The 21576-nt window shown below is 51.3% G+C and overlaps 1 protein-coding gene across 5 annotated transcripts in view; it reads left to right on the top strand.

The window, feature by feature from the left end:
• bnc2 (basonuclin 2) overlaps window positions 1-21576 on the top strand; it is a 115571-nt gene that overhangs the window by 25106 nt on the left and 68889 nt on the right. For 4 of the 5 annotated variants that reach the window (XM_048999894.1, XM_048999893.1, XM_048999898.1 and 1 more), the window contains exon 2: window positions 19133-19318. The exons of the other annotated variant lie outside the window; for it this stretch is intronic. In XM_048999894.1, coding sequence (XP_048855851.1) covers window positions 19133-19318 — 186 coding nt within the window. The remainder of the gene's footprint in view (window positions 1-19132; window positions 19319-21576) is intronic. 5 annotated transcript variants of the gene reach the window in all.

Below are 21576 nucleotides of genomic sequence, written 5' to 3'. Positions count from 1 at the left end.
TTAAAAAGGGGGGTGGGGGTAGTGATTAAAGCCGGGGCTGACACGCAAGCCCTCATTCAGCTTTTTACTTTACTCCGTTTCTGTCAGAAATGCGCCCTCCATCAATGAGGTACGCCTCGGACAGGAAGGAAACCGTAAAATTTCGTTTCATTGAATCGGTTAATTTTATTGTGACATTCACTCTAAAAAATAATATTTTGATGACAATAAAATTTTGACATTTTAACGTTATTCTAGATATTATTTCTGAGCGGCTGCTAATTATTTTGCTTATTTTCTAGGTTTTTAAAATTTTATTATTATTATTTTTTTTTTTACAATAAACCGAAATTCTGCGTAAAACTCGGTCACCGCCGTAGTATTCTTTCGCCGGCGTGCCCTCCTACCCCCAGGCCCCAGTCTCATTGGCTAAACTGTTCTTCCGGATCCTTTTATTTCCATATAATTACAATGAAAATTTACAATGAAAATATCACAACCAATGAATCGTGATAATTAAATTCGCGGCTGAGAGGCGTGTTTATCAGACTATAATTGTAAATAATAAAAGCTGTTGTCGGACGGCTGCAGGGAGTGAGGGAGGGGGCGCCCCGCTAATTAGCTCCGAAATCCGTCCTGTCGGCTCCGAGTCTGCCGGAGAGCCCACGACCATAAGCGGATCCCGCCGAACAAACGGCGCCTCAGCCCGGATCCGGGCCGCGTGGAAGCCGGGTAGGGGGGGCTGACTACAGTCCTTACATAATTACAGCCCTAATTAGAAGCAACAGTTTAATAACATACAGTTTATAGGAAATTAGAGTTTGTAAACTCCTTCGTAATCATGTAGCGGTTATATTAAGCTATATTAAATGCATTCAGTTCAGTCAGGATCCATTATATAAACAGGCGTACATTCCTCTTCTAATTCTTTAATAATAATAATAATCTTTATTAGTATTGTTATTAATATTGTTATTATTATTATGTCGGGGTAATAACACTGTTTCAGGGAGGTAGACCTTTTCTGTTTTATGTTCATGTTAAACCGAATCTTCTCCATCTATGAATATGCTTAATGCCCCCCCCCCCCCGATTCAATGGCTGTTTCAATGGCATTTAACCCGTTGACGGCCTCCCGTTTAATGGCCGTCATTAACCGCTCCGCGTGCGCGTGCCTGCGCGCGTGACGTCGTATGTTTCATTTACACGGGGAGCGTGTGGTGGATTCGTATCCATCGTCTCTTTTCCTAGAGACTTCGTGTGTTCCATGTTACATAAAAATGTGAACAGGCCAAATATTAGGGAATTGTACATGCAGGGAAAAGCGGAATTAGGGTATTTAAGTTAATAAGACAAATATACCGCGTCGTAAATTGCAGCTGCATTTTTAAAGACGCTTTTAGGGATTTATGTCGATGACTGTCTGGTGCTTTCAATATAAGAGAAAAACAATTGAAACATGCCCCCCGCGACCCCAATCACTGTCCCCCATAATGATGTTTATGCTCACACTAATCCCCACTCCTCTCTTTCCCGGTTACCTGTGCTTCCCTTGCTGCCGTGACGACGGCCCCGCCCACCACCATATCCTAAAAAGGTAAGTGTTCCATTTCGTTCCCCTCCCCTAACCCCCCCACCCCCACCCCCACCCCCATCCCCTGGCAGGTCAGCAGCCTGACCCATTCACTGACCTGATCGTTAACCGTACCCTGGAGCTGACTAGGTAATCCGCAGTAAACCAGCAGGTGACCACAGGTGGCTGTGAGACACTAACCGGGAACTGTTCCAGCGCATTAATCTCCCGCACAGATATGATGTCATACCTTCAGTTCTCTCATTTAGATGTACTGCTTTTATTTTTACGTTTTAATGTGCCATGCTCCTGCCAACCTCCGCGTCTGTTTCCCTGAAACACGTCCGCTTAGTCAAAGTGTTTGGTATGTTCCTCCTCCTCGTCTCCTCAAGGAGCTAAGGGGGGGGCAGATCTCGAACCTGTAGCAGAGCCTGGGACGGGGGAGCCGTGGTGAGGGAGCTGAAGGAGAATGATCTTGTGGGGGGGGTAGAGGTTCAGTCGGGGGAGCTCAGTGGGAGCAGGGGAAGCAACACTAGGTTGTTAGGCCGACATGGGCTAAGGATTCGAGGTAACCTCTATCCCGAAAGCTGGCTTCACTTCCTGGGGTGTTTAGGCAGAATTTTCTGATGGGAACGTTTAGCCATAAAAATGACCGAAGGCCCCTGGGGATGGGCGTCAGGTAAACACGCTTAATGGCGGACTCCGTCCTGAAAGCCTGTCTTCTCATCCCTATCATTTTATCCTCAACCGCAAACACCCTTACCATACAGGAGCTGCCTGGGAGGTTCGAGCTTCTCCTGACCCTCCTTCAGCCTGCATTGTCCCCCCCCCCCTTTCAATGCTAAATGGCCGGGGGGGGGGAGGCCTGACAGTGGACTGCCAGTCCATTAGTCGGCATGGACCGTTCCTCTAATAGCTAGTCGCTAATAATTATTACCTTTCCATCCCAGTCCGACTGAGCATGACATGCGCTCGCAGGAGTGTCCCCCCCCCCCGGTGCCTCCGTGCTGCGTCCCGGGCACGACGTCGGAGGCGAGACACTCAGGCTTTTATTCATCACCCCTCCCCCCTCCAGTGGCGAATCACACGCTTTCAACGTTATGCACGGTCAACGTAACCAAGGATGGCTGGCCTGCCCCCCTGTTTGCGGTTTATATCTAATTTACAGATTTCTCCTTGCTCCGGTTATGTTTCTTTTTTCCCCTCGCTTGCTTGAAGATGGTTTGGATGGAGTGGTGGCTCCGAGGCTAGGGATCTGTGCCAGTAATTGGAAGGTTGTTGGTTCAAATCCCTTAAATGCCCAGAGTTATTCTACTTCATTGGGCCGTTGAGCAAGACCCTTAAACTGCGATTGCTTCATCCTGGGTGTGACGTTAATCTACATCCAGCCCTATAAGGAGGTCCTCCAACGTACAGCGAATAACCTGGGGGTTGGCGATAGGATTGACACTCCAGCCACTGGAAAAAAACTCACACTGGTCCATTAGGACTAGGGTGGTGTTGAGGTATCACCTGCCGCACGGCTGCACTCAGGTTCTCATCCCTGAGGTGGTTTGTCGCGTGGTGGGGGCGGCAACGTGCTGTAATCAGTGCATGCTCCTTTTCTTCGCCACGTCTTCGATTTCATCGCGATCGCCACAGGAAAATTAAAGCGACGCGCGTCTCCTCTTCTCAGATGGAATGTTCTAGATGTTGAAACCTCAAAAGGCACCTTAACATGATGACTGTCTCTTCGCCAGGAAATTTTATTGGGGGAATTTTGTTGTTAGTCACTATATGGTCACCACACCCAACGTCCGGCTCAGACTCGACCTGGTTTCCGTCCGAGTCTGGCTCTTGACCCGCTGCCATTGAACCATCGCGAATGAACTCGGTAGCTGGTGGACTTCAGAGTCTGTATGCTAGTTAATGTTACCGGATCAGATAATGGATGCTTCGTGTGTAAGAAGACCGGGCTGATGCGGTCACGGGACTTTAGAGATGTGTGCAGACTTTACCTACTAGCATCTGAGTAACCCCTCCCCCAGTCCTTATTCTCCTGCCAAAGTATCAAACGATGTGGTTTTTCCAAGTATTTTATCATTATCCAACACGCACGGTGTTCCAACAACAAGTTCAAAGACTCCTGCTTTTATAACAGGAGTTTTAAACAATTTAAAGCATTATTTTCTGGGCTAAAATCTCTCATTTGGTCTTTCTTATATTAGGGGCCGGCTAAGGTCATCTCGTCTCGGCGCTTTCAGTCAAGAGCGGCCCGGCGTCGTGCCGACAGGACATCTGTTGACGCGTGGGGTCGCGAAGCAGCGACGAGCACCTCGGGATGGCGGCATCGTGTAACTGATATAATCTGCGAGTCGTCGTCCCCTCTCTGATGTCACACCGCGGCAGTCTTCTTTCCCGGAATCGCCGGATGAGAGGGTCCCTTTTCGATGGCGAGAATCCCAGCGGGAGCGGTGGGGACGTAACCAGAGTCGGCGCTCTGGCAAAATGGAGCTGGGGGGGGGGGGATTTGAGATACCAGGTTAATGGATGCCATTAACAGGGATGCTGTAAGGGATTTAGGATGATTCCAGGGGCCGCTGAAAGGCAGGGGCGCTAAAATTTTGGAACATAACTTGATTGGTCTAGGTTGAGGGCCCAATATGACATGCTTTCATGGGGCTCAAGGATCTCTAGCATGGCCCCTGATCTTTAGCACGGGGTCTGGGGTGGGAGTACGCTAGCGGCCCCTGCTGGCCTGCTGGCGTAGCCTCCGAACGTCATGGCTGGCTGTCTGAGCGTGTCGGTTCCTGGGCCCTTCTGGAAAGTGCTCCAGGAGCTCGGGGCTAATTATTGGGCGGTGAGTCACTTGCGGGAGCAGCGGGCCGTTTTATCCTCATGAAAAGGGGGACCGGAGCTCGACCGGGAGCCCCGGCGAGCAGCAGAAATCTCGCGGTGTGCTATTGCGACAGAACGGCGACGCGGTCCAGGGCGTAGGCCCAGCCTGAGTAAACAGAGCGCGGCGTTACCGTAAGTGCACTCCAGGCGCGTTCGTGCACGACGTGCCTGCTTCTGTTACTCCTTGATTTCACCGCTCTTTTGGCCTCGGAGGCTGCTTGCACACTCGCTTGTGTGGTCTCATTCTGCCACTGTAACACGAGGACCCTTGCTGGGGGCTGGAAACGTGAGCCCTGGCTGGGTCCATCCATCCAAAAACAGGGTCCCGGGGAGCCTGGAAGCCTGGAGGCCTTCCTAGGAAGCACAGGGCACAAGATGGGGGTGGGGTGTGTGTGTGTGTGGAGGGGGTCCATCGCAGGGCCCGTCGTCGGGAGAAACCGGAGTAGCTGCAGGAAACCTGGGGAGATCACAAGGGAATGAACCTCCCCAGGACGGAAGGCAGCAGCACCAGCCGCTGAAATATTTTTACGGCACAGCTGGGCGAGTGCAGGCGTGCCATGCGCTGTTCGGTTGGAGGGTCCGACAGAGCACCCCCTAGTGGCCAGCAGCGGCCGGTGACTGTGACTTCACAGGCTGCAGTACAGTGTCTGAGGCCTTTCCTGCCCCCAGTACAGTAAAAAGCCCCCAAAGAGCTCAGTTCGATCACGCTGTTCGCTAGGCCCAGTTCCCACGATCCCTTTCTGTGACCCCCCCCACCCCAAGTCTACCACTACACTTGTTTACCGCCCGACAAAGCCACAATACAAGCAACACTGAGGGTGGGGGGGCGGGGTCTCACCTCCCCTGATCTTGCACCCCCCCTAACCCCCAAACCGCAGCTTGCTGCTCTCCATCTGGTTTGTTTTGCCCCCCCCCCCCCCCCCCCCCAGGATTACGTTGTTTACTGGGCCCATCGGTTATTTAAACACAGAATCCAACCCGGCACCTGAAAACGCTCCCCTTTCAGAATGAGCTCCCTCAGAGATTAGACATTTTTTAAAAGATATTTAAAGCTCTTTCTGCCACTGATATCCGACCCTTTACAAGCCGGTGCATGTTAAATCTCATTCTAAAATGCTGTAAAATATGACACCCCCCTTATAAAACCACATGCAATTGAGAGAATGTAGAATCACTAAGTGCCTTAAACTGAAACTCATAGTCCCAATGACAAAGATAAGAGGCTTAAAGATGGATGGAATGATGGACGGATGGAATGATGGATGGATGGATTCGACAAAACACAGCCAGGTGATTCTAGCATAGAGCTAATTTGTTGCGAGCACCACCAGACCCCGGGGTGCAGGGGAGGGGGGGCTGACTGGGCTGGCTGTAAATGCCCTGCAGAAGGGAAGTTCTCCCCAGTAAACTCTGTGTGGTCCCAGCTGGGGGGGGGGGCGTGAAACCTACTGCTGCCTCTTTTTCCATTTATTAAAGAATCACTGCACATTACGTGAAAGCTGTGAGTCACGAGGCTGGGTGAGCCCTGGAGGGAAACACGCCTGTGGGCGCTATATTCCTATATTTACGGTACTTAAGCCTCGCCCCTCCCTTCCGGTATAAATGCACAAGTTGCTGTAGATTTCAGAAAAGCAGCATTACAAAATCAGATGCTTTTCCCCGTCTGTCGTTGGCCAGGGCCTCTATCTGTTTTTCCCTGTCACCCATTCTCTTTCTCTCTGTCTCACTCTTCCTTTCTGCCTTTTTTCCCCTCCCTATCTCTGGGTTCTTCTCTCATGCTAAATGTCTCTGTCCTTCTCTCTCTCTCTTTTTCTCCATCACCCCATTCTCTGTGTCTCTTTCTCTGTCCTCTCCCACTCTTTCCCAGTCTCTCCATCTCTTCCTTTTACTCCGTCTCTCCCTCTTTCTCCCTCTCTCCATCTGTCTGTCTCTCATCTCCCTCTCTTCTTCCTCATCCCTCCTTCTCTCTCCCTCCCCCTGGGTGTCCCGGCTACAGACACCTTGGTGTAGTCCTTAAGGACTGTCATAAAGTCCCCTGTCCCCCTCGCTGCTGCATCATTAAAAGGAATGTGGGGGGTTCCCCGATGGTCAGTGGGAATCACACGTTGATTCTCTGTCAATCATAAAAGATGGGCTGCCTTCTCCATTCATTATGTTTTTATCACGCTTCCTTGTGGATGCTTACTGTACCGTCGGTCATCAACCAAAGAACATAGAACAGGGCAGTGTTTTATTTCAGAGAGCAAGGGTAGGAAACCCCAATCCGTTGCCTGTGGAGACAGGTAGGCCGGCAGCCAGGCAGAATGCTAAGCTATCCCAGGCTAGTTGTCAATTAGCATGCAGGTTATAGGGAATTTTGGGTAGAGGCATATGCATCCCTGCCTAGGTCTGTTTGTCAATGTCGGATATCAGCTCTGTGGCCCTGGGTCAGAGTAAGCTTTAGTACAGCAGCCTGAGAAGAACTGCAAGCTAGGCGCCGCGGCGGCTAATGCTAACTAGCTACTGCGGTAGCGTCCGGCTACAGCATCTACGATCATCTACAGATAAAACTCCCTGAAACTTATATTAATAGCTTTAATTGCCCTCACCCAGCCTGGCCCCCGAGCCAACATGAGGCCCCCAAATCCGTCCAGTGGTCTTGGGTCTCGCACGTTCCTGCATGGAAGCAATCACCGCCTGGGAGAGCCTGTAGACACCCACCGAGGGGAACGGGCCAGAGGAATGCGCATTTTTCTGAGGCTAAATTACTTTAGTATGAGCAGGAAAAAAGAAAAGGGGGGGGTGAGGTTTACCTTTTTATTATTTTTATTAGGGGTGAGTACTGAGCTGTATTTTAATTCAGATCACACATTGCGAATTTAAGCAAACCAGCCGCAGAAATCGCGTGGCTAATTAGGCTCCCCGTGTACTGTGGGTCTCCCCCCCCCCCCCACCCAAATGGCCCCCGGCCCGGCCTGGTGTTCCCTTGCATGACAAAGCCGGTCATTAAAATGCAGCGGTTGCGGTGGGGCCTTTGCACTGTGGCTTTGCCAGTGCAATGTTCACGTAAGGAAGAATGCGCCGGACTGACTGTACATTCCCCCCTCGCCTATAGAGCTGTGGTGGGACATAACTGAGATGGGGAGGCTTCTGCGGATCAGCTGACTAATGGCTGACAATGGCAGGAGGCTAAAGGATGAAGGCTAACATGCTTATGGGTAACGTAGAGTGGTGCTGCTTGTATCAAGCTATGCAAAATGTTGTCATGTCAATCGACGGAACAGAAACAGAAACAAACCTCTGAAGTTAAATTCTTGAGCTGTAGGTAGGACTTTTCTGCTGAAGTTAGATCTTCTGGCTGAAGCAAGATCACGTAGCTAAAGCTGAATTTTCTAGCTGTACTGGGGTCTGTCAGATAATTGTTTTCTTGCCAAATAATCAACTTTCCATGAGTTCCAAGTAGGCTGGGAGTATTTTATTTTTGAGACTAGTACGCCAGGCCCAAAGTTCACGATCAGGCCTGTCCTGGTCCGGGCCAGTCCCGTCCACGCCATAATCGCGCCGAGGGGAGAAAACCCACACTGTGCCGTATCCCGGGCCGTTGTTTAGTCTTGTGGTCGTCTGTGCCGTGACCTTGGCGCGCTCCCTCACTGTTTGGGAATTCTCGCTGCTCCGATACGACACAAGTGACCCTGATGGCAGCGCTTGGAATATTTCCCAGAAAACATATTGCCGAGAATTCCGCCGATTGTGAGAAACCCGTCATTATTTTGACATGCTTTCCGACCAATAAACGCTAAATAATTGCGTCCATACTTGTACCAAAGTATGTATTTAAGTCAAAAAATGTATTTTGTAATGCAAACGTTTCGTCCAATTTTGGGTAAGATCTTCCCTTCGTGTGCTGAAAAGCGAGATCCACTTCGGACAGGTGGTTGGATCTTTTGTTTTGATCTCTGTCCAGATAAATAGCCACACAGCGTGGCACTGCTCATCCGGAAAGTTCCGGGCTTCTTGCGAACGTGGCGCCGTCTCCCAAGAGGAGATGCTCCTGGGGCCTGGCGGCCGCAGCACAGGATGCTGGGCTTGTTTTCCTTCATGATGAAAGCGCCGGTCCGTTAGTGATTTATTATCGTTATTATTGTTTTTTTGATGTGTGCCTGTAACACACATGCCGATTTTGGACAGACGTTAATCCAGGAATAGCCAGCCAGGGCAGCGCATATCTCACACGCACTGGACCTGCGCAGCGCTCCTAGAGATCAGAGCATACGATCCCAGCTCCAAGCTCAGTCCCCAGGTCCTCAGATTAATAGTGACACTTTTATTTTGATACGTGCACGTGCTCCGGCTATGAATACGCTCCATAACTCCGCCCCATTAAGCTTTCGGGTCACGTGTCCCTTAAGTCGGCGCCGCTGGTTCGCGCTAATCGGTAGCACCTGTGGCCCTCGTATGTAAAATCCCTGACTGAATGTGTCGACACAAGAAGAAAAGGTCGCAAGGGCAACAATCACTTTGGGGTAATGATGTCATTATTAGCTGCCCTCTGAAGTCAGCATCCATGGGCCCCTGGTGATGATCGGTTGCTGGGCCAGATCTCTACTGTAGTTCTGGTGCATCGTGGGATAGCCACGGCCTCCCAGACCTCAGTCATCCTTCCTGGTCATCCCTTTGCTCAGGTTGCATCCGTCTTTTAAAACAGGCGTCTGACAGCTAATTGTAGCCTAAATTCGGAAGGGCCACAGCGCCGATTCATGTAAACTATCTTAGCCTGGTGCGCGTCTAAATTGGGACCAGTGGGAGCAGCTATGGGGGGTGGGGCTTTGGAGGGCGGGGTTTGAGGAGAAGCTGCTCATTGGCCAGGGACCCTATCAATCAGCTGGATATGCAGTCCAGCTTTGCCCACCTGACCGGGTCATGTTTTATCTGCGGTGCGATATGGGGATTGACATCTGGGTTTATATATGCATTTATGAGGGAGACTTTAAGGGCCACGGGGGGGCTTTTGATGGTTCTGGAGGGAAGGCAGGGTGGTCCGCAGCAGCAGCTGAACCGGGTGTGACACCGTTCGGTAGACTTCATTTCCACGGGACGTTTCACAGACCTTGGCTGCTCCGTGAGGGCGGACTCGCTCAGGGACTCGCCTCACCTCTTTGTTTAGGCCGATCGTCGGCCGGCCTCTGTTTACGGGCCGAGTCGTGTTGAAATCGGACCCTCCGTGTTGGAAATGCAGCCAATCCGCCGCCTTTTGCCGAGTCTCTTGCTCACAGGCGAGGGCTGTAGATGTGTGGAGGGTCTTTTTTGAGAGGTCGGTGTGTCCCGGCCGGTGGGGGGGGCAGGGTCTCCCAGGCTTAGCGGGGGACCACGGTGGCGTCTCTTAAATAGATAAATGAGTGTAATAAATGCGAGGCTTAGGGAGCTTTGATTAAGCCAATGAATCAGACAGGTTGGGAAGTTATAAGCTTCTGGCCTCCCCCCCCCCCCCCCCCCGGAGACCTCTCCTGTGTTAATTAGAAGCGCCCTGCCGCAATTAGTGGGCCCGCTCGCATCCCAAATGCGACGACCCTTTATATGACTCCTGTTTTGGGCCTCATAGTGTAAGAGGAATTTCTCCATGGTAACACAGGCTAGAATGCCCCCCCCTGTATAACCCCCCCCCCCCCCACTGCCATATGACACTCGCCAAGTGACAGGGCTCCATCAGCTAACTGTGGTCTGAGGGGCCCCTCTCCGGGGCCCACTGCCGTGGCGTCTGCCAGCTCTTCACACGTTGACACCCCCATGAAGGAAGTGCCCCACCCCCCAGGACTGAAGCTGCAGTTACAGAGACATAAAGACTTGTCATCCTTTTACGCCCGATTAAAAACATGGGAAACTTTATGTCTTTTACTCTCACCCCAGTAAATCAAAGTTGGTGGGGGGGCCGGTGGGGGGGGGCACATAAAGCATGGTCGGGGGGGTGGTCCTGCTCATAGAGGCACTGAAAGGGCCTTTTCTCCACGCCTGTTTACTGTATTATCCAGCTGGATGGCGGTGTTTTACGTGGGCCAATCTCACCCATTTATGCATTTATATGCATGTTTATTTATTTATTTCGAACTGTGACAGAAGCGCTGACATTAAAAACCAAAAAAATGCAGCCATAAAATGTTTAAAAGCGCCGGCGGTTTGATGACATTGACGGGGAGCTTGAGAGAGCGGCGTGTCGCTCGCTGGCCTTAATGGCTCTGCTCTCAACAGCTCCCCACTCGTGTAAAGCGCTGCTTAATAATTTAGGCATCCCCTGGGGAGAGGTGTGGGCAATCGCACTCGGCGAGGCCCCGGCCGTCACTCTGACAGGCGAGGAGCACGGACGCCCGCGTCAGGAAGGGCCCGTTTTCACGGCTGAGCAGAGCTCCGGGCGGCGACTGGCGGGGCACTGCGCGTCTGCCTCTCACGCAGCGTCGTACGAATAATGGCTCTTGTTGTGTTTCGACACATTCCGCCAAAGTGCTCCCCATGTAGCAATCCCGGGGGGGGGCGGGTTCCTTGGGACCACAGGCTGTGCCAAAATTAGAGCGATGGCAAGAAGAGAGAGAGAGAGAGAGAGAGAGAGAGAGAGAGAATGGACTTCAGGTGGAGCGTAGCGCCTTCGTAGCTGCAGCATATGCACTGAGGTGTAGTCTGTTCCCCCCTCCCCCCCTGCCGCCGCCACTCCGCCCCGGTAACGGCTTCTGAAGTGCGGTAGCGCCTAATGACAGAGCGGCACGACCCGCCTCACTGGGAGAGTGTGTTAAAATTGAGAGCTTTCAGCTAAGCCGGCTCCCAGCAGCTCGGCCTGCGCGCTTTAATATGACTCCATGTGCGCTTAAACCCCGGTAATTGAAACCTGATGGGTGAATAATAATAATTTTGTGTCCGCTAAGCCGATTTCTGCTGCAGAGCGGGATGGTATTCAATTAGGGCCTTGAAGAGGAAGGGCAGGTATCCCCTAGCATTAAAGAGCTAGCCCGTCACCACGGGAACCATTCGCGTTTAGGCTCCTTCTCTATCGTCTGATACTGTTCGGAAAATACAACTTTTTAAGGTTTGGCACTTTATCTCCAAATAATAACCTGCCCCCCCTCCCCAGGAGAGTGTTACCTCAGTCGTCGAATTTAACTTATTCTTCGTGCACTTTTTAAATATGCTTTAGCGCTGACATTTAGCCGAAACGGCGCGGAGCTTTACACTTCTGTTTTTCTGCGCCGTTTTTTGCGTTAAGCCCCGTGCTCAGGGGCCAGCTGGGGATCTGGGGTGAAGCCTCACACCCACCTTTCCTTAAGCTTCCGGCAACAGAAATGTCTGTTTACTGCTTCTTATCTGTGATGTAACACAAGTGGGCGTGGCCACGGCTCAGTGGGTGGGGCCACGGTTCAGTGGGCGGGGCCACGGCTCAGTGGATGGGAGAACGCTGAGGCTGGGGTTTGAATCCCGCTGCCCACTCTGTGTGTGAAGGTGGGATCCTCACGGAGGTTCCTCTTTGAATGTGAAAACATGCAGTTTAGGTAAATGAGTGAAGCCAAACCATGGGTTAGCACGTAAGTGGCCTGCAATGGACTGGTGCCCTGCCCTGGATTATTCCTCCTGCTTTGTGCTCTGTAATTCCTGGGATGGGCTCCAGGCTTCCGTGTCCCTATCCTGGATATGTGGTCATGTCTGGACATCAAAGGTCCAATAAACGGCATTGTCTTCGCGCTCATTTTGGCGCCCACCTCTAGGTGGCGATATGGCCCATGTGAGCAGGTTCGGGAGTCGGGCGGCACCAGCAAAGCCTGGTCTCACAGTCAGGCGTACCTCTGCACCGGCACGCCATGGACGCTCTGCATGCCAAGTGGCGGAGAGTGTCAGCACATTTCCCTGCCATGTTTTTCATTGTAACAGCTCAACCTTACGGGCTCCAGTCATCGAAACGCAAAACAATTTGCTGAAGAGAAGCAGGGAAAGGGGTGGAGCAAATCGAGTGATTCCTGGTGGCTTAGGGGGGCCCCTGTCAGTGAGGCCTAAAACACCCCCCTCAGACCCACAGAAACGCTGGTTTACCTGTATGTCTGATGATGCTACATGAGGCTCACTCACGGTGCTCCTTTGGAGAAGATGGTGTCGCAGGAGGTAGTGCTGCCGTTCGGCAACTGGAAGGTTGCCGGTTCGAGCCTTGGTTCCTCCTGACCCCATCAAAGTGTCCTTGAGCAAGACACTGAACCCCAAATTGCCCCCGGTGAGCAGGTTGGCGCCTTGCATGGCAGCCTCTGCCACCGGTGTATGAATGTGTGTGTGAATGGGTGAATGTGAGGCATAAAATGTAAAGCGCTCTGAGTCCGTTTACCATTTGCTCAGAGGGCCTCTGATTGGCTGCTTTTAGGATGACATCATCTCCCTCCTTGTGTACAAACACACAGACACACATAATAATAGCCACAACACGGCCTTGCAGCTGTGTGGCTCTTTGTTTTTTCGTTCCTGTTTGGGATTCCTGAGGCTACAATCAAGCCAGTTCGAGTTAAGTTTCCTCTCAATCCAGTCGTTTATCGGCAACAGATATTAAAGATGACAGAGTTTGTGAAAAGCAGTAATAAAACGACAGGGCGGGCCGTGAGCTTAGGAGTCCTGTGGGATGCCTGTATCCCTGCTGGTATGTCTCACTAGATCATCTGACACCTGCAAGCTTTTATATGGGGGGGGGGGGGGGATTCCACAGCCGAGTCTCCGTTTAACGAACCACAATCAAAGTCTCCAACTCTTCAGAAGAAGTTTTCATTTTTATGGCGAATCCCTAGCAAAGCCATATTAAAAATGAAATTACACTTGACAGATTAAGAGATCTGTTCAGAAATCCATTAGAGACTTCAGGACAATGGAGGGCCTGACTCAGCGCTAAACGACTAATTAAAAATCCAGGCTTTTTAAGCTAATTTCTCCTGTAATTGTGCACATTGTCTGTAATGGATGTTGTGAAAAAAGCGTGTTATGTGAGTGATGTTTTCCTCGATTTTTGTGTTTTTTTTACACACTTCCCCGCCTTTGGGCCATTCGGACGGCGGTGAGGTAAGCAGAGTAAAACTCCGGGCTTTTCGGTTGATTTATACGGCCACTTAGGTACCTGCTGCTCGCCGTGATGTAAGCAGCCCGATCGGAATTGTACCCATAATTCCTGCAGCCGTCCAGTTCAGCGTAGCTTGTACTTTTGCTGCGGCGTCGCCTCCCATCGGTTTATCGGTTAAATTTTGGGCCAAAGAGTCTACAAGGAACAGGAGGATTAACTGACCCTCTGAGGACCTGCTTGATTTCCCTGACTGTGTTGGGGTCCTGCTTGATATCGGGGGGGGGGGGGTTCTGGGTCGGCAGTCTGTTCTCCTACTGTCGGCAGTGCTGGTGCGAAGCCCATGGTGCACGGTGACCTAGTGGTCAGTGGGGGCCTGGCGAATCCGTCGCTTAAGGGCAATGAAGAGCGAGCACAGCCCCCCCCCCCCTGGGTGACGGGGCTGCTGCCTCCACACTCGGGGGGAGCAGGAAGAAAGGGGGACCCGGTATACGAATTGTTCCTTTGGCGGGAGACGGTAAAACCAGGGGGGCACAGATTAGCTGAAGCTCAGCCTCTGGAACGAGAGTCGAAGGTCCACCTGGGGCCTCGGTGAAGGTTCATGACTCCCTCATCTTCCCTTTCGGTGAAAAATCTCTGCAATACTTGGTTATAGCCAGTAGGGTGTGTAGTAGTTAAGGAATTGGACTTTTAACTGGTGTGTATAGCTTAAGTCTAGTATAATTCAAAATATCATTTGCAAATTGTAAAACTGTAAGTGATATGTTGAGTGAAATATTAAAAAGCTACTCTGGTTTCCAGCCCCTTAAAGAAGTTCAGAAATGGAGGGTTATTCGGATTGTTTTTTTTGTCGGGTTTGCACACATAAGTCGAGGCATGTGCCCTTTGGCTACAGGGTTAGTGTGGGCCTCCCCCCCCCCCCCCCCGTGTCATTCCTGCGCCTCATATGACTCTCTGTATCTGGCATGAACGCCTCTTGGGAACAGGGACACTTCTGTCCTGCCGCGGCCACCTGACCAAACCCACTGTCATATGGAGAAACCGCTGGCGCGAGGCAGGGGGATCCGAAGCTGGGGGTGGGGGTATTGCACGACCCCGTGGACCAGGTCTCTCTCTCTCTGTGATGCGTTCCTTCGGGAATGCGATCTCGAAGAACGCCTAACCCTCCAGCTCCTGCCAACGTACGGCCGCGATTCCTAATCGCTTCGCGCATTAACATTTCCCTAAAATCCTAATTCCTGGCATGCTTCCATCCCACCCTCCGTCAGACCAAGAGGGCAATCCTGTTTGACTCGGGAGCCGGGGGGGGGACCCCTAAGTCCTGAAATAAGCCGCCTCCCTGCCGGTGGCAAAGGACAGGTTCTCACAGAGATCCTTCCTGTACTGGAGCTTCTCTGTGGCCCAAATCCAGCTCGTGCTTCTCCGTTTGCCCGCCGGGGTCGCAGTGCAACCACCCGCCCGCCCCTTGACGCGCTCTGTTTATATAACAGATAACTCCATCAGGATTGTTACGCCTATTTTTCCCTTGACCAGGTGTCCGTTAACTTCAAAGATGAGGTCATCCGTTTACATCGGAGGCGTGCCGATTCGCCCTGGAAGAGGATTCTTTAATCCCCGGCCCCTTGAGGAGCTGCTCGGAGATAAAACTTACGAGCTCCACGCGGACGCTGTCGATGTTAAGATGAAAACAGGAAAAACTACCCTGTTTTTGGGGGGCCGGGCCCCAGTCCGCGGTGACCATTGACCTCTTGTTGTTAGGGAGCACCGTAGTAAACGCACGTCTTCAGAAACGTTTAAGAGCCCCCGATGAAGATAACGAGGAGGTGACAGATGGCGCTGTTAATTTAATCTGTTGTTTAAATCTTATTTCTCTTTTTTTCATGAGTCGGACCGGGCTGGCGGCCAGGCGGCAGAGTCCGGAGGCCGTCGTGACGTTTAGCCGATCGTAGGCGTCGCGCTTTCTGATTGGGCGCTCGACAAAGCCAACTTCAAAGACTTCTGTGCCGTTTACTTTGCAACTTTGCATGGGCATAGCTTGTCTTTTATTGGTAGGGAGGAAGTTTCAGATGGAATAAGCGTGGCAAGGCTGCCGGAATCCCACTATGCAATGTGGAAACTTAAGTCCCAAACCCAGCGGGTCGCTGGTTCACAACAGAGTGCAGTGCTCACCTCTTAGAGGCGAAAGGTTGAAAGTCAGAGGTGAATGGTTAGACGTGCCCATCTGAGACTGTGGATGAATCCTTACTGTCTTCTGTTTCTGAAACGCCCGCCTCTTCTGCTGAGTGAGATGCGTGAAGGTCAGTGGTTACTTTTGTCAGACCTTGCTTGTGTTCTGTGCATATATGCTGACAGTAACACTGCCCCCTGATGGTGGGCTGATATATTATCCCCAAAGGAAAACACAAACACGCACACACACACACAAACACGCACACACACACACACACACACACACATGCACACGGGGTTGTAATTATCTTTGTGGGAACTCTATGGGGAAATCTCTAATCCCAACATGACGACCTTAACCCCTACCCAGCCCTAACCTTAACCATAAGTAAGCAAACTAAATTCGTTTTTTTGACTGTATTCACAGATCGTTGTGGGGACCTGGAAAATGTACAGGTTTTTATTACATTGTGTGGGACATTTGGTCCCCAAAATGTAATATAAACCTAATCCCCCCCCATACACACACACACACACACACAGGCAGGTGACGTTAGTAGATCTCACGCCTTTTGTTCCAGGAATTTGTATTGCATTTGTTGGTAAATTTTAAACAATAAAAAAATTCCCAAGATTGTCCCAAGACAATGCAACGAGTACATATTAAATTAATTACTTGCCACCCTGGTTAAGTTTAGCATTGAAACCCCCCCCCCCCCCCACTGCCATCGTTACCTCAGCAATGCCGTGGAAGGAGCACATGGCCGCACCAGACCCTGGTGGTACCCATCGATCCTGGGGGAGGTGGGATGGGGGGGTGAGTTTATCAGCTAAATAAACCTGAAATTGGTCCAAGAACAAACTGCTTTGCACAGTCACACTTAGTTACGGATGGACGGATCCCAGACTGGGGGGGCAGATAGGGGGAATAAATTGAAGGTCCAAGGAGCAGGTATGGGGGGGGGGAGTGCAGACTGTGGAATAGGTTATAGAATGTCCCCCCATCACCCTGTCACCCCCCCAGCAAAGTGCCACCCCACTGTTGGTCTCTCAGCTGCACCTTCAGTTTTACCTCTAATGAGTTGCTGCCTTGCTAATGTCGCTGATGATCTTCCATTGATTTCACTATCACTTGCTTGTCTGGTAATTGATCCGTAGCTGAGCCTCTAGTTAATTATGTGGGCCTTTGACGTGCCCCCCCCCCCCCCCCCCCCCTCCTGACCCGGGGGGAATTCAGAGTCCTGCAGAATAATAGTTTTAATAAAGGAGTCTATTACCAGGGGCCCCCGCTTCTCGCCTGGTACACTACCTGGCACCGTACACTACCCCCGTTGCCTGCTGACCGAGGGGGAGTGCGGGATGGATGAGTAGAAAGAGCGAGTGAGGGAGAGAGACCAAGAGGGAGAGAGAGAGAAAGAGAGAGGGCAGAGTTTGCTATTGGCAGAGCTCTCAAACCTCCCACAAATAATGGCCATTAACGGGGAGGGCGGGGGCAGTGGCTGAGTGACCCACCTCCCTTGGAAAATTGAGGGAGAGAGAGAGAGAGAGGGAGAGAACTGTAAAGATGAAGGAGTGAATACGGGGGAATCCGACACAGACCTGCTCAGTCCACCAACACAGAACAACGATATTTCATCTTAACGCTCTTAATTTAGGCACAGCTATGATATAAAAAACCCTTTGTGTCGTGTTTGTCTGTTCCTGTGCATCCACATGCTCACCTCGGGTATGGGAGGGGGAAGGGAGGCTGGAACGGGTAGGGTGGGGTTTCCCATCCTGCCCGAGCCTCACCACACCACTGTCTCCGCGGAGGGCACCTCAAGAGAGTGAGAGCGAGAGGGAGAAAGAGGGGGTATTAAGTTCCTATGTCAGAAGCGGCCGGGTTCGAGGGGAGTCCCCTCCTCCCACCCCTCCCCCCCGCCGCCGGTGAAAAACAGCAGCCTGATAATCTCCGTAAAGGTTACCACCAGCTGTCATTAGCCCCTGACGGAGGCTTTTAACGGCAGAAATTGGCGTCTCCTACAATTTACCGCGCACCTTTAAAGGGACTCCGCATATCGGCAGTCATTTAGCGCCGGCTGGAAGAGAAGTTAATACCCTTACCTTCTCGTACCCGGAGATTACGGCGATACGTCCACCGGAGAGGGGCCGAGGATTACTGTCTGCCGCTGGAAAAAAGGTTTTCGAAAAACATCATATTAGCGCGGTATAAATTTTTTTTTTAAAGATGTGTATGGCCTCAGATTTTTCCCTGAAGTTCCTCATCTGTGAGACGGAGTTGAAAAAGCTTAGGCAGTGATCATGTGACCGCCTGCTGTGCCGCTCTGTTCACTGGTCACGCCTCTCTCTGTATTAATTGTGGTGATTGGTGGGCTCTGAGGTGACCCTTACCTGATGTCGCTGGGCTCGCCTCCCCTCTAGAGCAGCCAGGTGACAGGCTGGGAAAGGTGGGGACCTCCGTGTGTGACAGGTGAACAGGGCAGGGAGGCCTGCTGGGACATATCGTACTGGGAGCACGCTTTGGTGTGAGGGCACACTGACAAAGGTAGTGAAAATTAGGCTGTGCAAGGCATGATGGGCCACACTTGGAGGTGTGGGCTGGGTAAGGGAAGCAAGGGACTATCAGCCTCGTATGCGCAGTGGGGCTGACATTGTCTGGTGGGACCCCTTCCCTGTCTTAATTCAGGGGCCCGGAGCAGAGATCAGCCTACACTTAATAAGGCAGTGACGCCCCCCGCCCCCAATTGTAGCTTATCCAACTCTGCTACTCTGGGGGGAGCAGGGCCCCATGGCAGCAAGGGCAGGGGGGGTGGTGCCATTCTGTGGCAGGGTGAGTGGCGATATGGCTGACTCAGCCACGCTCCAGCCTGTTTGGCCACGGCATTTTGAGTGGGGGGGGGGGGGGGGGGGGGGGGGGGGCAGTGATTGGGGGTGGTGGGCGCACCGGTGCACCTGGGCTCACTGGCTGATTGGGGACATATGTAAGGTTGGTATGTGTGTGCGAGGATGCTGGGATTGGGGGGGGGGCGTGCTAGGGATGCGGGGGGGGTTGATTCAAAGAGCGATGCTGTTACTGGCTACAGATAATGTGAGTGCTGTGGGAATGGGGGCGGTGGTTGATCGCAGAGGGTTTAATGCAGAGTGGCATCTGAAATTCTGTACAATGTGATGGCTTTTCGGGGTGGGTGGGGTGGGTGGGCGGATTCTGAGCAGAGATATAACCCTCCCTCGTCATCTCCACTCCCCCACTTACCTTCAGTGCTACCCTCAACCTGCCCTCCTCCCGCCACACACACCCAGGACGCGCACACAGCTGCCTGATCCTGAATTAACTCCACACACTCCTTCGCAACCAGGAACATCTCACCCTCCCCCATCCATCCATCCCTCCCTCCCTCCCTCTCTCTCTCCCTCCCTCCCCCTCTCTCTCACTCCCTCTCGCTCTTTGAGAGAGGCAAAAAAAAAGTCCAACACGAATCCACCTTTACTTCCAGTCAGAGGAAGCAGAAGTGGATGTGAGAGACAGAGAGCGAGAGAGGGCAGGAGAGTCCGCTTGGAGAGCTGTCAGCCACCAGAGCTCCATGCAGTTCGGAGCGCGTCCTGCGAGCGCCGAGTCCGGCTTCATGGGGACATGGCAGAGCGGCAGTGACAGCACGCTTCTCTTCAGAATGTCCCAGCAGGTAGGGAGCGCGCGCGCCCGGGCGCAGCTCGCCGACGGAGCGTGCACGCGCGCGCACGTGTATGCCCATATGTGTGTTTGCCGGCGTGTGTGCGCGATGATGCCTGTGCGTGTGTGTGTATGTGTGTGTTATCGGGATTCCGTGGGTTGTGACCTTTTACACTGCCGTTTTTCGTTTGCTTTGTAGCAGCATGCAGGTTCGAAACTTTTTAAGCCCTTTAACGCACGTGCGTGCACCGCAGCGGGACTTGTCGCTGCCGCGCGTCCTCACCTCGCCACGCAGCATCCCTCCCGTCATCAACCGCTTTAATAATACAGAACGAAAGGTGTTGACGTTTGTAATGTGGCGCAACTAAAATTGAATTATCACCGCCCGCCTTGATCGGCTTTTTGCACTTTGTTGTAATCGGGGCTGTATATTACGCCTGCGGGGGAAGGGGAGGGGGGTCCCCAGCTTGCCACTAATTGACTTCATGTGGCAGAAGCGGAGAGCGGAGAAACGTCCCGAACGAGCACAAGGGATATGAGTGATAAGGGATGCCGTGCCTGGTTCAGGTTTACGGTCCCTCGGACGATCTTGAAGTAATTTTGCAGCCTAGTTACGATCGGAGTATATATGTGTGTGTGTGTGTGTGTGTGTGTAACTCCGGTATGTGCGGAATTCTCAGTACTCCTAAAAAATCTTTTCTGTTTTTGAGGAAATCGGCTGTTGGGAAGGGTTAATAGGGGGGCGTCTTCGCTCTTCAGGATGATGCGTATTGCTGGTAAATGGAGCCGACGAGCAAATAGGAGAAAGATGGGTGGCGGGTAATTAATGACCGCGGCCGGTGCCTTTGCACCATGCTCTCCTTGTTACGCTCCTTCCGCCCCCCCCCCCACCCCCCTACCAGCCCCCCTCCCGCACAATTACGGCCCCAGTTGAGTTTCAGGAGACTCTTTTTATTTCTTCACTGACTTCGCGTCTCTGTAGGGAGTTTGTGAAGGAGGGAATTTTAAATACGTCCAATGATTAAAATGACTAAAACATACGCTGGCAATTTATTAATACAGATCTCGGTTTTTGTTGTCACTACATAATAAATGTATGTATATTAAAATTCTTGCCGATTTTACTGTATAGTTATTTATACAGCAATTTATAACCCATGACTTTACTTATCATTATTATTTATTAGCTAGTATAATTTAATACAAGAAAGAAAAGATGTTGAACTGTACGGAAATGTATTAAAAGCATACCCGTGACGAGAATGCAGATTTCCGGTATTGCTTTAAATTGTGCGTTTTAATAGTCATTCGAAAAGTTGTTGATGAGTCAGCGACATCAAGTGTGTTAATGTCACCCGTCGGAAGGCGGTGGGACAGGCAGACTCCCGAATCTCGTTTCCGCTCTCTGTCCCCGCTGATGCCACACCACCAGCCCCTGCCCCCCGTTAATTGCCCCGAATTACATACTGGAAAATATCAGCACGTGAAACACCGAATTTCATATTTGCGTCGTTTGCGGCCGGGCGATGAAGACATTTGACCGCGTGTCCGTGAATGAGTGGGATGTCGTGGTTATACCATTTATTCGCGGACAATCTTTTTTTTCTGTAACCGAGATCCATCAGGGATCATCTAACCCACACCCCCCTCTCCATTAATGACTGAGGACGGTCCAGGTGATTAGTCTGATAATACAGCACGTCTATAAGCCTGATTATTTGCGAGTCAATGCCGTAAATCTATACTATTTCTCTTTGCCGAGCTAAGAATAGATTTTCCCATGAAATGTTTATTATTATAAACATAATAAAATTAGAAAAGTACATTAAAAACGAACGGTATACATGCATGTCCCACCATTAAAATTTGTTATTATTTTTTTTATTATCGATCTACCAAAAATACTGACCTAGCCATCCCTTGTTCGTTCACTGACCTTTTGAGCTGGGGACAGAGTTGAGCTGCAGCCTAATCTGAGTACACGACACCATGAAGTCTTGTAAGTGACCTGTCTGTCCCTGGTGCAATGTTCTAAAATAAAAGTCACGCTTAAAAGTCTGAAGGGAATCGAAAGAAGTCAGCTGTTTATTTTAACAGTAACATATTGCAGGGACGATATATAATATATTCACAGGTGATTTCGGTGTTTGGAGACACAGAGAAATCAGTCACATCATAATTAAGCATTTAAGTGTTATGGTGCTTTAAGATAAAGCGTTTAAAACGTAGTTAATCAAACGGTTATTTTAACACCAAAAGGTGCGCTACTTT

This window comes from Brienomyrus brachyistius, unplaced genomic scaffold (assembly GCF_023856365.1).
Source record: "Brienomyrus brachyistius isolate T26 unplaced genomic scaffold, BBRACH_0.4 scaffold47, whole genome shotgun sequence".
Lineage (NCBI taxonomy): Eukaryota > Metazoa > Chordata > Actinopteri > Osteoglossiformes > Mormyridae > Brienomyrus > Brienomyrus brachyistius.
The sequence above is the reverse complement of the archived record's forward strand: the minus strand, read 5'-3'. Positions and strand labels throughout refer to the sequence as shown.